The 13,834-nt window shown below is 41.5% G+C and overlaps 1 protein-coding gene across 1 annotated transcript in view; it reads left to right on the top strand.

Annotated features, from left to right (window-relative positions):
• The window catches only part of nrp1a (neuropilin 1a), a 49,663-nt gene that overhangs the window by 12,979 nt on the left and 22,850 nt on the right, over positions 1 to 13,834 (top strand). The window contains exons 4-6 of the mRNA XM_088282791.1: positions 3,799 to 3,980; positions 10,966 to 11,193; positions 12,478 to 12,633. Of these exons, the coding sequence (XP_088138917.1) occupies positions 3,799 to 3,980; positions 10,966 to 11,193; positions 12,478 to 12,633 (566 nt within the window). The remainder of the gene's footprint in view (positions 1 to 3,798; positions 3,981 to 10,965; positions 11,194 to 12,477; positions 12,634 to 13,834) is intronic.

The following is a 13,834-nucleotide window of genomic DNA, read 5'->3' on the forward strand; positions in this document are numbered from 1 at the left end:
CCTGTGGCAATGGATTGGTGAGAGACGTAATCACGCCCTTCTTCCCTCACTGACAAGAAACCACTTCTGAAAACACATCAGCGCTGATTGGCGGGTGTTTTGTCCTGCTGTGTTGCTTTCCACATCCGAATACTTCAAGTGTGATTTTTCTGCACAGATTGCGGTGTGGGCATACAGCAACCATTACCCCTTCCATCTATCCATCCATCCATTAATGTACCGCTTCTCCTCACAAGGGTCGCGGGGCGTGCTGGAGCTATCTACAGCTAGCTATCCCAGCTATCTTCGGGCAGTAGGCGGGGTACACCCTGAACTGGTTGACAGCCAATTGCAGGGCACACATAGGCGAACAACCATCCTTGCTCAACTCATACCTAGGAGCAATTTTGAGTGTCCAATCAACCTGCACCCTTACATCCTTTTATTTATATATATATATATATATATATATATATATATATATATATATATATATATATATATATATATTTTGTTAATTATTTTTATTTATTTAATTAGTTAATTATTTTAATTTATTTAGTTAATTATTTTAATTTATTTATTTGATTCGTTAATTATTTAATATTTTTTTATTTATTTGATTCGTTAATTATATATTTATTTATTTCATTCTTTTATTTATTTATTTATATTTATTTTTTCATTTACTTGATATTTCCTGCTCAAGGTAATAGAGAGGAGGTCGGGTCGGTTTTCGAGTGAAGGATAATAAATGTCACATAGAGGGGAAAGTTAAGAAGAAAGACCGTTTTATTTGAGCCAGGATCAAAACATGGAAAAAGCACCTCAGCGATCAACTCGTACAACCGTTAATGATGTTGTGACTGTGCCCCCAGTGACAGTTTATAAGCATGTGGGCCCAACTTTCCTGACAGCTGACAAAAGCTAATTTTCCTTTTGAAATCCTCTGGGGCCTCCCAAGGCTGCAAATCAGTTGCTGAGGCTCTTTCCCCCTAGTGTTACCCTGAGATGTTTGAACATGTTGTAGGTGACATGTTTTCATATAGCTGCCTTTATAGTTGGACAGCTGCAGAAAGAGAAATGTCAGAGACATGGCATTTGCTCTTAAATGCAGCTGCGATCTAATTTGGGGGGGTTTCATAGCAAGTTGGAGTTTTTTTTTTCTGGTAGATTAAGAAATCAAGCCAATTTTGTCATTGCCTTCGAAAAAGCACATAGCCAGTCTTTATGTCCATGTGAAAACTGCAGGCAATATAAATGTTGGACTGTCAGGCAGAGGGTTTGTTACGTTCTTTTTTTTTTGGCTTTGCGAGAAGCTCCTAATGTTCTTGTCCACTGCTAGCCAATTGCTTTCGTTCTGTGCCTGGAGAAAGACGGCAGGCTAATACATTTGAGTCGCTGAAGCGAAGGTTGTACTGAATTACTTTCACCCCCTTTCCCCTCTGAACACCCCATCCTCTTTTTCATTTTAATTTCCCCATTGGATTGACAAACCATTTTCACTATTAGCACTGCGAGCGCGCGTGTGTTTGCGTGTGCACGCGTGTGTGTTTCTGTGCAACCCAAGAGCAGACAAGACAAATAAATAGGTGCAATGTTAACCGTAATTATATTGTCTTGAGGCATAAGAACAACATCCGCCGCAGTGATATGACACCACAAAGGCCCACCGAGGCAGAGTCCAACTTTAACTTGACAGTTTGGGGCATTAATGACAAGCTAACCCTGAAACTGAAGGGCCTTTTGGGACTTAAAACCAGGCTGCGTTTCCTTTATGATAATAGATAAGAGACTGATTCATGACCTCTGTCATTTCTAAAGACTCAAGTTTTGAAATAAATCCTCACAGGTGTAATCGGCACTACAATGGACAGGAGAGGCTTTTCAGAGGTGTTAAACTGCTCCACTAAGCAATTTTTACTAGAATGCCTTGCAGATGATAAGAGTCTAAATGGATTTGCATTAGCGCAGAGAGTGTGGAGTCACTGATGCAGAGCTACTGGTCTGGCTGACACTCCACTCATCAAGGACCGATAAAGGCATTTCGTCATTTTTGGCAAGCATAAAAAAAAAAAAAAAATCCATTCTCTCTGCATTCCCATTGTGACGCTTTTCCCAACACCATCGGAACTGATGGTGAAACAGGATGTGGCAAAATGCAATAAACATCTTTTCCTGGAGGTGTGACGAGCTAATTTGGTTGGTCAAACCAGAGATTTTTCAAACAAGCGAAATAAAAACATAATCATGGTTTTGTTTCCTTTCATATCCAAATATGTGACATCAAAGTAGCACATGAAACAGCTTCGCATTAATCCTTACTCCGTTTTATTGCTGCAAACAAAAAAGCATGACGGAAAAAAAAAATCAATCAAAAAGATTTGGCACTTTGATTTGGAAATATAAAATTTTTGTGCTATCTAATTAAACCAGCAAACCTTAAATGAACTTTGAGCACCTGCATCCGTGAAAGTCACAGGCATCATTAACCAATAACGATTTGTTTAGTTCAGGGACTTCTTTAAAGGGAAACTCCCGAACCATTAAACCACATTATTGGGAGAATAACATTGTAAACACCATGTGAGCCTAGTCATCTTTTTATTGCGTCGCACTTGATAAAGAAGCCGAAACAAAGTAGTTCTTGTTAAAGTTGCGCGAGCGAAGCCGTTCCCACAGCTGGTGGGAAACAAAGAGCAGGAAACGGGGAAAAAAAAAAAAAAAGAATAAAAATACTCGCTTTTTTCTAAAAGAAAATAGGTCTTCTGTGTTGTCAGTTGTAAATCACATCAAGAGAGGAACAAAGACGAGAACAAGTGTGAGGAATGCTTGTTTAAAGCTTTACGTTTTAGTTGCTTATTTGGATGAGATATCAAGAAGTGCATTCAAATGGTGATTAAGTAAGCTGAGTAAATTCGGAATCACCGAATAGGCTTATTGATTTGACAGTAATTCGGGGTTCGAGCCATAATGTCATTCAGTACGCCTTAAAATATGCGTTTGGTCTGTCAGGTCAGATTTAGTTGTTAGTTGATTACTAAATGAATTGTTAAAATGCACTTTCAGAAATTGAATGCAGCATTCTCTGAAATGATAGAAAAGTGAATTAATCGTTGGAAAAAAAACACTTTATCAGGTCCACGGTAAGGAGAAGTGCTTCAAATAATTGTAGTTTAAAAGTCAGTCGTTATCTCGTTCTCAGTATGCTGCAGCGCAATTCTTCATGGCTGCAAAAAAAAAATAATGCTCCAATAAAAATAAATAAAAATGTGCACCATCCATTGATCCATCTCTACCGCTTATCTTTACTATGGTCTCGGGTGTACTTGAGCCTCGCTCACTGTTAAATTATCATTCCTCAGACAAGAATCATAACAAGCATGTACATTAACGACCGGAGGCTGTTTGGACCACCTTCGCTGATCTCGCTCAACTTCTGCATACCTTTACATAGTGCGTTTTTCTTTGCATCATGTTTCCCCTTTCCAGAGTCCAATTTCAAAGATATCTGCTTCTGAATCCAGTTCGGACTCAATTAGTCTGCCGTTTCCCCTCCGGTGCTGGAGATCTCAATTCTATCGGCATGTAATTTTTAGCGCGTGTGCCGTTTTAATAGATTTTGCACCTGCTCTTCAGGTTCGGTGCACATGGAAGACAATACATCAGCAGTGTTTGCGTGGGAGGGTAGCGGATAATGAAATGATATTATGATAATATTGACACCTCCTCAACCTCATTTGTGTGCATTTGCAGCCACAAAAAAAAAAATAAATGTAAATGTGTGTTATGGAGCTCATTCGCTTGTCTTTCACTCAGGTATGACTACGTGGAAGTGCGAGACGGCGTGGATGAGAGTGGTCAGCTGGTGGGCAAGTACTGTGGCAAGATCGCCCCCTCTCCCGTCGTCTCCTCCGGACACCAGCTCTTCATCAAGTTTGTCTCCGACTACGAGACACACGGAGCAGGTTTCTCCATACGATATGAGATCTACAAGACAGGTTGGCAGAAGCGCCAGTTATTTTTGAGCATTTTACCCCCAAATTTTAAGGATCGAGTCAGTCAAATTCTTTGGATAAATACTGCCTCCAAAAATTAAGACTAACTTGTAATTAGAAATGCTTAAATATGTTTATTTGCAGGCTCACCGTAGGATCTCCGAACCCCTTCTTTCTAATTTCATGCTTTGTTTGTGATGTAGCAAGGCAGCAAAGCATCAAAATGACATGTTCGCAATATGGCACGCAATATGCCGCATTCCAAACCAATGAATCACAGGCACATATGTTCCACAATTGCTGTGCTATTTATCTGATGCAAAATATTGCAGATGGAGTGAACACATGATTAGATTTGCCTGAACGTCAGAAAGAAAGTGTTTTTTCTTGGCAAAGAAACTGTTACCAGTTCTTTGAACGGTGTTCAGGATTGTTGTATTTTATTTTCAATATTCAGGATTTGTATTATTTTGTTCTATATATATATATATTTAAATTATTATTTTTATTTTATTATATATTACATTTTTATAGTAATTATTATTTTTACATTTTTATAATTATTTTTTTTGGTACATTTTTATAATTATTTTTATAATAAATAATTAAAGGGTGGCTGTGACTGGGGCATCAAGTGGGAATCGATCCCTTGCCAGCTACACCAAAGTCACACTACCATTGCCGCTATTTAAAGAACCAACCCCGAATGAAAAAACGTATCAGATACCCGTATCTAACATTGGGGAGCTGCACGACTGCTGCTCTGTTTTCAAGAGGGAGGAGCTTGGAAAGGTATCTGCAAGTGACTACCAGGCTGACTCCACTTTCATTAATGAACCTCAACAGAAGTCTATGGGACAGCCCCTCCCGTTGACCTCAAAGACATGACGAACGGTCGGCAACGTCCCCCATCTTCATTTTAATCTTGACATACGCGTGCGTGTGTGTGTGTGTGTGCGGGTGTCTTTGTCGCCACCACAGCAACGCAGCTGGTGGAGTGTGGGTCCATTTACAAGATCAAAGTGACACTCCACCCCACCAAATGGAAGCCATCCGCGGTCACACTGCCTGATCCCCCTTGATAGACCAGTTAAATCCACAACATTCTTCCTTTGATTAGCGTGGTATTTTCCAGTCCCATCTGTTATCATAGATTTGAATTTGAAATGTGTAAGGGGCCTAGTGGTGATCGTAATGAAACTCCAAAACACATACTTAGAGAGCTGAGGACATACAAGGACTATTTCGTTAATGAGTCTACACAGTTCGAGCCAGATCAACGATTCCAGTGGGGAATTGCGCTTACAATACTTTAGAACAGGTGTGGGCAAACTATGGCCCAGGGGCCACATGCGGCCCGTTAAATGTTTTAATCCGGCCCACCGAACTTGAAAAAAATTAAATGAATAAACCTTGTTAATGTTTTATTTTCTAAATTCGGTGGTGTGTCAAAGACATATTTTGTTTTTGTTCACTTTCATTTAAAATTAAATGTATTTTTTTTTCACCCATGAGGTGAGGTTGCCAAAACACTCAACTTGCGGTCCGGCCACTGTGTCAAATTTTAGAACCCATTGTGGCCCGCCAATCAAAAAGTTTGCCCACCTCGGCTTTTAACAATAATGAAGACTCCTACTCATGAACAAAAGTGGAATATATATCTAAAACAAGCTAATCACCTGAATTTTTACTTTAATGCCTACATTATGCAATGAAATCACCTAGTCTATATAAAATACACGTAAAAATGATGAAAAAACAGCACCGACTGCCGGATCTTTTGGGACCGTCCCCATATACAGAGTTTCGTGAGGGAACCGTTCTTTCTCAGTCGACCAAAACCCTCATTATGCTATGAATAGACTCCATGTTTTGACTACTGCGGTGCAGGAAGCCAAGAATGAGGCCCTGAGATCAATTAAATGTGTGGTTTCTTTGACGCAGACTGAGAGCCAAGCATAGCGAGGGATACAAAGCTAGCTGATTAGCGCGTCTTATCAACAAGCGGAGTATTAGCTGGGAAAACATGGTGTTGGCAAACACATGTAACGTTAATGAGGATGCACAGATGATCTGATAATGAAGGGATTGCCAACATGTGCGTGCCAATAAAGTCTCAAACAAAGAATGCAGGACGTTCATGTCCCGGTGATTAAAGTCTTTGTGATCACTAGATGTCGAGATCTGGGATTGGCACCGCCTTTTGTCACGGTTTAAAATACAGCGAAAGGTCACGCTCACGCTAAACATCCCCTCAAAGCAAAATTATGTCAACACTTCCTTGAAGATCACGTGCCAAGCTATACGGAACTGTTTACATGAGCTGGTTTATCCCTTATACCAGGTGTGGGCAAACTACGGCTCGGGGGCCACGTGCGGCCCGTCAAACATTTTAATCCGGGCTGCCGAACTTGAAAAAATTTACTTAATAAACCTTGTTAATGTTTTATTTTGTAAATAATGTCATTTTTCACATACATATATTGTTGTAATGCTTTTGTTCACTTTCATTTATGATTAAATGTATTTTTTTTCTCTGATGAGGTGAGGTTACCAAAACACTCCATCCATCCGCTCCTGGTCCGGTCCTTGTGTCAAATTTTTGAACCCATTGTGGCCAATCAAAAAGTTTGCCCACCCCTGCCTTAAACTATAGATTATGTAAATACATGTTCTCAAGTACCTAAAATATACAAACATTGGTACACCTGGCCTTCATTAGTGGGAGGCTTGGAAGGGACTAATTGGATGAAAGCAGGTTGTTTTACAGCGCTCTATGGTCGGTTCCTCATTCGTCTCTCACCCACTGCGATCCAATCCAACCATCTTAATTAGCACGAGCTATTTAGTTTATAGACTGCAAATTGGCGGGCACACTCCACTGGAAACAGAGGAAGTGCGACATGGTGGAGGAAGTGAAATAATCCTACACGTACAAACAGAACAGATTGAATTTGTGTTTCCTGATGGAATCTGAATTAAGTAATAGGCATGTAAGAAATAAAGAGGATTGGTAATGGCACGGCGCACCTGTTTTCTGGTTTTGGTCATGTGACGTTTGCAAACTGAGCCCTTAAATGTTTCACTTGACTCATTCACTCCCATTGACGCATATAGACGTCAAAAAGTACATTCATTCTACCAGGGATGGCATTAAGTACTCAATGCACAATGTCTAAGCCTAAAGTTAAAAAATGTATTACAATGAGTTCTATACTGTTTCCTTTTATGTTTTAAGATGGAAAGTTTATTACACTTGTTTGATGGTTAAAATATTCAGCATGACTTAAGATGGATTCCCAAAAAGGCACAAAGATAAACATCAAAGTAAAAAAGATGCTCGGCATGAACTCACTTGAACCCCCCCCCCCCGCCATTTAAATGATTTATGCATAACAATGTTCATCCTGTAGACGACAAAGCCTTTTAGATGAAATCTCCTTAAATGTGCAAGTGTTTCTTAAACGTCAGCAAGCTGGCTCGACATATGTTTTCCTTTAACAGCTTGGCAGTTTGCATAGAGCCACATCAAGGCTGGATGCGGGCCCATTCAAGTGGGCGAGGTGGCTTCGATACTGCCATTGAAGACCACTACCGCCCGCCCCCCCACCCCTCCCATTCCCTGCCCAACCAACCGCATTCAAGCTCATCATTACTATTACTCAGAAGCATGACTAAGTCTGTTGGAGGTCAATCTGACAAGACTGCTATCTTTCAACTGAAAAATCCATGTTGCAAATTCCCGCTTTATTACCCATTGGCTTTCAAGGTGCTTTGACTTTGCACACACCTGTGAAAACACACTCAAGGTGTGCGCATGTGTTTTGGGTGGGACTCAGGGGCGGGTGGGCAAATGTAGCTTTCGCAGACGACACGCCCAAGTACCACAGGTCACATCTGGCACAGAGACATGCTGTCATCTTACATAGACAAAAGTCGCTTGGCTCATGGAAATATATAAATATATAAAAAGACCGTTACAGGGCAGCCACAGGAGAGACTGCGGCTCTTTGGCCATTAACGCACCGTCATTCCTCATTTTCAGACCAGTCGGGGGGTGGCATTGCAGAGACAGCAAAAGACACTTGAAATGTTGTCGGAACCAAAATATGTTAAAGCTCGTGTGAGTTCATTCGCCATCTGTGGTTTAATCTTGGTTAGTGTGAAGGAGTGTCTGTAAAAAATGGCGATATAAGGGGGGGGCGGGGTCAGCAAAACAAACCAAAAAAATATTTACAAACCCAAAGAATTCTTCTGTAGCAGCTGACAGACATTTGTCATTCGTTGTCTATGGAGGATGAGGGTAAATGTAGAAAAAAAATCCCGGAATAATCAGAAAATACCCAAAAATCAATTACCTGTCCAATCATATTTTAGGGGGGCCAGTGCCCCCTCTCATCCCCCTCTAGCTCTACCAGTGACCTACAATTCCCTCCCCCATCTCTCCTGCTGTTAATAACTGATCACGTTGAGTGAGAGGTGAACTAATGAAAGCAAAGCAGAAGAAAAAGACAGACGCTCCTTTTGCACTTTTTCCACTGTCCGGCGATACGCCTTGCAGCTTTGCGTAAACTATAAACACAGACGTAAGACGGTGCTGTGGAATGTTACACAATTTTTTTTTTCATGGTAGTCATAACGCTGTGCTCATTGTCTGTAAATGGGACAGCCGGAACGGAGGAATTACTCCTTCATTATAGGACAATGAGTTGATTTAGCAGCCCTTGAAGGGAGAAGAGCCATATTTGGTCATGTAGTCGAAATGTCCCATACACATAGAATCAGCTTTCTCGCACCCAATCTCTGAATTCAGTTAGAAATCAGAAATTATTTCAATATGTCTTGCAACTTTTTTTCCCATGTGACTCTATTAAAGTGTATCTGTGATATCGCATTTCTGCAGATTGACAATAATTTATCTTGTTTTTTGCTACTTGTGGGGCATTAAATCGAATGATAAATATTTGTGGTCTTGAAATCTCGTTGCGTCTAAAATTTGACAACAATCAACAATAGCATTTGACAGTCATAGTTTTTTTTTTTTTTTTTAAACAAATTCCAATCACTCCAAGAATGAGCCTGAGTGACGTTTGTTTACTCCCCAAGCCAGCACAGAAGGCTTACTTCAATGTGGAGCGAAAAGACTCCATTACTGATGGCTATAAATTTTGTACCCTCCAATCCCCCCCCCACTTGTTGTCACTCAGCATTACTACTTTTCTTATTTCCTGTCATAAAATGTACTTTGTTTAAAAGCAGTCTTTGGACTACTGTGGCCCGACTGTCTGCTTTGTCTCAGATGCGATGACACATCGGAGTGTGCGTGGTGCTCCGCGATGAGCTCTCCCTTAGTCAGCCCTCACAAATTCCCTTTCTGTTACTTATTTTGACCCTGTGGGTAAATTCCGCCAGAAGAGATATAAACATCTTGAGCGATAAAACAAGCAGACGCTGAGTCAGTTGGGAGCAGGGAGTGTGGACTTGGCTGACAACAGGATATACATTTCCTGTGATGCTGCTTGTCATCACGGCTCGGCGTGCACATGCTCGAAGGACTGCTGGCGTCGCAGGAAAGAGGGACGGCGCTATCAAGCAGACAACAATACGACACATCCTGGGTGGAATTTTTGGGATTTCCTTCTCTTGAGGGGGAGTAATCGCCACACGGAGAAAAGCTCACTAACGTTTGAGTCACAACTATTAACGCGTTCACTGCCATTGACGGGGATGGAAGTCAAAAAGTGCATTCGTTTTAAATGGACCGTCAGTGAATGAGTTTAGGTCCCCATAAGGAGTCTTTTTTAAGCAACAAAAAATGTCTAGTTCTAAATGTTAAAAAGCTCCGAAATTATTGTCACCCACTGTATTCAAACGGCCCACTTAGCCTGCTTCTCTAAATGTCAGCTCTCTAAAATGGTCCTCATCGGGGCTTTCAACTTGAATTAAGAGCAAATCGACATGGTTTCTACGTTTAATTTCCCCAATGAGTGGACAGGCTGAAGCGGGTACGATGGCCTGAATTTGTGGCCCGGCGAGATGCCTTGACAGGAGAAAGCAGTTTACCACATTCACTTCAGCGATGGCAACTGCTGCTTTTTTATCGAGCCCAAAAAGAAATCCTTGCAATTATGTTTTTGGTCAACCCCTTCTGCACCCATCGTGCAGGCTGTCAGCCTCGTGTGGAAAATGATGTTATCTTGGGCGCATTTCTGCCCACTAATAGCTGCAAATGATTGGCCTGGATGACACATGACAGCTTGCGTGAAGCAAGGTCATTGAGAATCTGCATTTGTGCCATTGTAAAGAAAATCCTGCTCTTAAACTTATTCTGTCACTCCTTCAAAAGTTTGTTGTGCCTGACAGCCTTTTTCTTTTTTTTAATCTTGCCGCTGATTGCTGAGTTATAATTTCATGCTAAGGCAGGGATAAAGCGGGAAATGTATTAATGCTTAGTCATTGACAGTAAGCACTTTAAACTCGGAATAAATATTTTGACATGAATCGTCGTCAGATAGTGGGTTTCAGTTTTAATATTGATGAGATTCCGTACATTTGTCTTGTGTTTATATGGTGGGTTCTAAAATTTGACAGATGGAGAAGGACTGTTTTGGTAACCTCACCTCATCAGACCAATAAAAAAATTAATTTTATTTTAAATGAAAGTGAACAAAAGCATTACAACAATATATATGTCTTTGAAAAACCACAGTATTTAGAAAATAAAACATTAATGAGGTTTATTCATTTAATTTTTTTCCAAGTTCGGCGGGCCGGATTAAAATGTTTAACGGGCCGCTTGTGGCACCCGGGCCGTAGTTTGCCCACGCCTGCCTTAATAAAATAGTTTGGAGGCAGTACCCCTTAAAAGATTTAATTCCAATTTACCAGAAAAAACAACTAAGATTACTTATAGAATATAAAAAATGACCCGTTTCTTTGTCTGCGGTTGTAATTTACCATTAAGCACCATTCCTGTTCTTTCTTACAGGTCCTGAATGCTCCAGAAACTTCACCTCCAATAGCGGTGTCATAAAATCGCCAGGCTTTCCGGAAAAGTACCCCAACAACCTGGACTGTACTTTTATGATATTTGCCCCAAGGATGTCAGAAATTATTTTGGAGTTTGAGAGCTTTGAGCTGGAGCCTGACCCAACACCTCCAACCGGTGTGTTCTGCCGTTATGACCGACTGGAAATCTGGGATGGCTTTCCTGGAGGTAGGTGGAGTTTTTTTGTACGTGATAGACAGCCTGGACTAATAATAATCAGTTGTAGAATTTATTTATTTTTGTTTGATTTTGCTGTAAATCCTGAAGTGCCTGCTGCATCTATTGGAACCATGCTAGCATACTACCAGCTAGCATAGCCGCCAACTCTCAACGTTGTGAGAGACTATCTTTAGAGAATCTGTGTAAAAAACTGATTCTACGAGGTGTGAAGTAACAAAGAAAGAACATGCTAAGCGTTAATTAAAATCATGCTTGGCGAGTCATGCCGATAATCTAGGAAGTGGTCTTTTTTTGTCTTCATCTCATACGCTAGCATCTGTTAAAGCACATCCGCAGACCATCACGCGTATGCAGCCGGTTATGAAGATTAATCTTTAGCCGTCACGGTGTGCCCCCTAAAATCCCTGGGGCATGGCCTTTGCCTTTTATCCATCAGATAGTCGGGGGGAAAGGTGTGTTGGGATGACAGCCGGCTGCAGGGTGGTTGTACTGACACTCGCCACTGATCACAGCATTGGTAATCACAGATAAGCCACAAGGTCTCAGCACACCAACACGGGCGCATTCTTACAAATGTGCATAGATCATAGCGCACAGAGCAAGGTCGTTGGGTTTGCCATCACCTCCCTCGTGCCGCTAACATTCCCAACTCTGAGCTGTCCATTCTTTGCTCTCTGTGGACTGGAACGGGCCCCACATGTGGCTTTATTACTTTGTCTTTTACACTTGCTCTTTTGTCAGTCCCGTCTCAACTTGTTGTCACAAAAGGTGACTCGGACATTGCAACGTTAAGGAAAGGGTTGGGTGGTGGGAAAGGTCTGAGGCATTTACAGCCAGCCGACAGACAATGGAACCCAATTTTACAGTGAGCCATGTTGTAGTTGGCATAATCGGAATAAGAGCTCACCAATCGGGTCACCAAAGAATAAACCTTTTTCATGGATGTTCTAGAAACTAAGACAAAACAGGAAGAGAACGATCAAAAGCTGGTTTTAAAGTCTGTACCACCTGTTAGTGACAGGAAACGAGCCCCCAAGTATATTGGTTACCTATGTTTTTTTTTAAAAATAAAATATAATGTGTTTAGCAGTTCGGAGGTTCTGTACCGGTCTTCTGGTTTATCATTTATAGACTGCAGTGTTTGGCAAACACTGTTTTTTTGTCACTGGGCTCACTGAAATGATTTTGTTACATGACTGGGGTAAACAAATATGAAAGTTGAGATTCAGTCCAGTCTTTATCTGAAATTTCCTCATTTATTTTCCCTTTTAGTCGGACCGTACATTGGGCGGTACTGTGGACAGAACACACCAGGAAGAATCATCTCTTACACTGGCATACTGGCACTTACAATCAACACTGACAGCGCCATTGCCAAGGAGGGTTTTTCTGCCAACTTCACAGTCATCGAAAGGACCGTTCCAGAGGGTGAGTTGGCATAAACACACTCGGAAAAAAACAGGAATGACTCGGATGTCAGCAAAGAACAAATTCAGAATCTCATCGATGCAGATCCAGAAAAGTAACTGTGCTTTATTCGTGGAATGTGTTTTACAAGTCCTAAATTACCACACAGCAGGTCTAGACGTGACCCAAAATGTGGATTCGCCCCTTCGTAGATGCACAAACACACACACGCACACACACTCGTCTGGTGTTTTAACATGCGGCATCGCAGTCACTGGGTTTGACCTCCCGACCCCATTGTGCAAAACGATCCGACTAAATATTTCATTAAGAACGACAGGGCATCTAGGAGTCATAAATCTGTCCAGAGGCTAAAGACCACCCTTAACACACACACACACACACACACACAAAGTGTGTCTTTGACTAGCACAAGAGATGTCTGACATCTAACAAATCTACTAATCATCTCAAGGATTTTGTCTTACCCTGAGGGGGAGGGGGTGACACAAACTACAAACAAGTTAGACTTTTTTTCAATTTATCAACAAGATGTGACTTTATTCGCTAATGTGATGGCCCAAAACAGTCCTCCAATTCTGTCCCTGCTTGGTAACAGCAACGGTTGAATGGAAATAGCTGAAAGTCATTGATGAAGGTGATACGGTGATGAAAGGCCAGGCCTTTCTTATACTCTTAACTCTTCAGATCGCATTTATCACATTCAGTGCCTTCTAGGCTGTAATCCCACGCTATGTGACGTTTGACGGCGCAACTGATCAGGTCGTACAAACAAGCCGCTCTTTGTGTAGAATTCTGCCAGTCAGGAGGCTACGTGACTTAACAGATGCAAAGTCAGTTTGACAAAACCAGACCGAGATTTCAAAGAGTGCCGGTAATGAGTAGAGTTGCCAACACGCATGACGACATTTAGGAAGGAAAATTTGAAAGTACAGAAAGACAAATATGCAGAACCTAGTAGCTGTATGTAGCCATGGTGACACATGGAGAGATCCTCAATTGAGGTGTCAGCTTGTCTGACCTCCCGGGGTCAGCTGAGGCGACCGCAACCTGACCCAGTGGAATTTGTAACCTCGGAGCCTGGCATGTCTGGAAACGGCTGCCCCGTGTCAACGCAAAACAACATAAAGCATCTCTTAACCTGGGTGGTGGGTCATTTTGATTGTGATTTACAACCCCAAGATACAGATAGTATTCACCT

The sequence above is a fragment of the Idiotropiscis lumnitzeri genome, chromosome 19 (assembly GCF_059441095.1).
Source record: "Idiotropiscis lumnitzeri isolate Australia: NSW breed Sydney's pygmy pipehorse chromosome 19, RoL_Ilum_1.0, whole genome shotgun sequence".
Lineage (NCBI taxonomy): Eukaryota > Metazoa > Chordata > Actinopteri > Syngnathiformes > Syngnathidae > Idiotropiscis > Idiotropiscis lumnitzeri.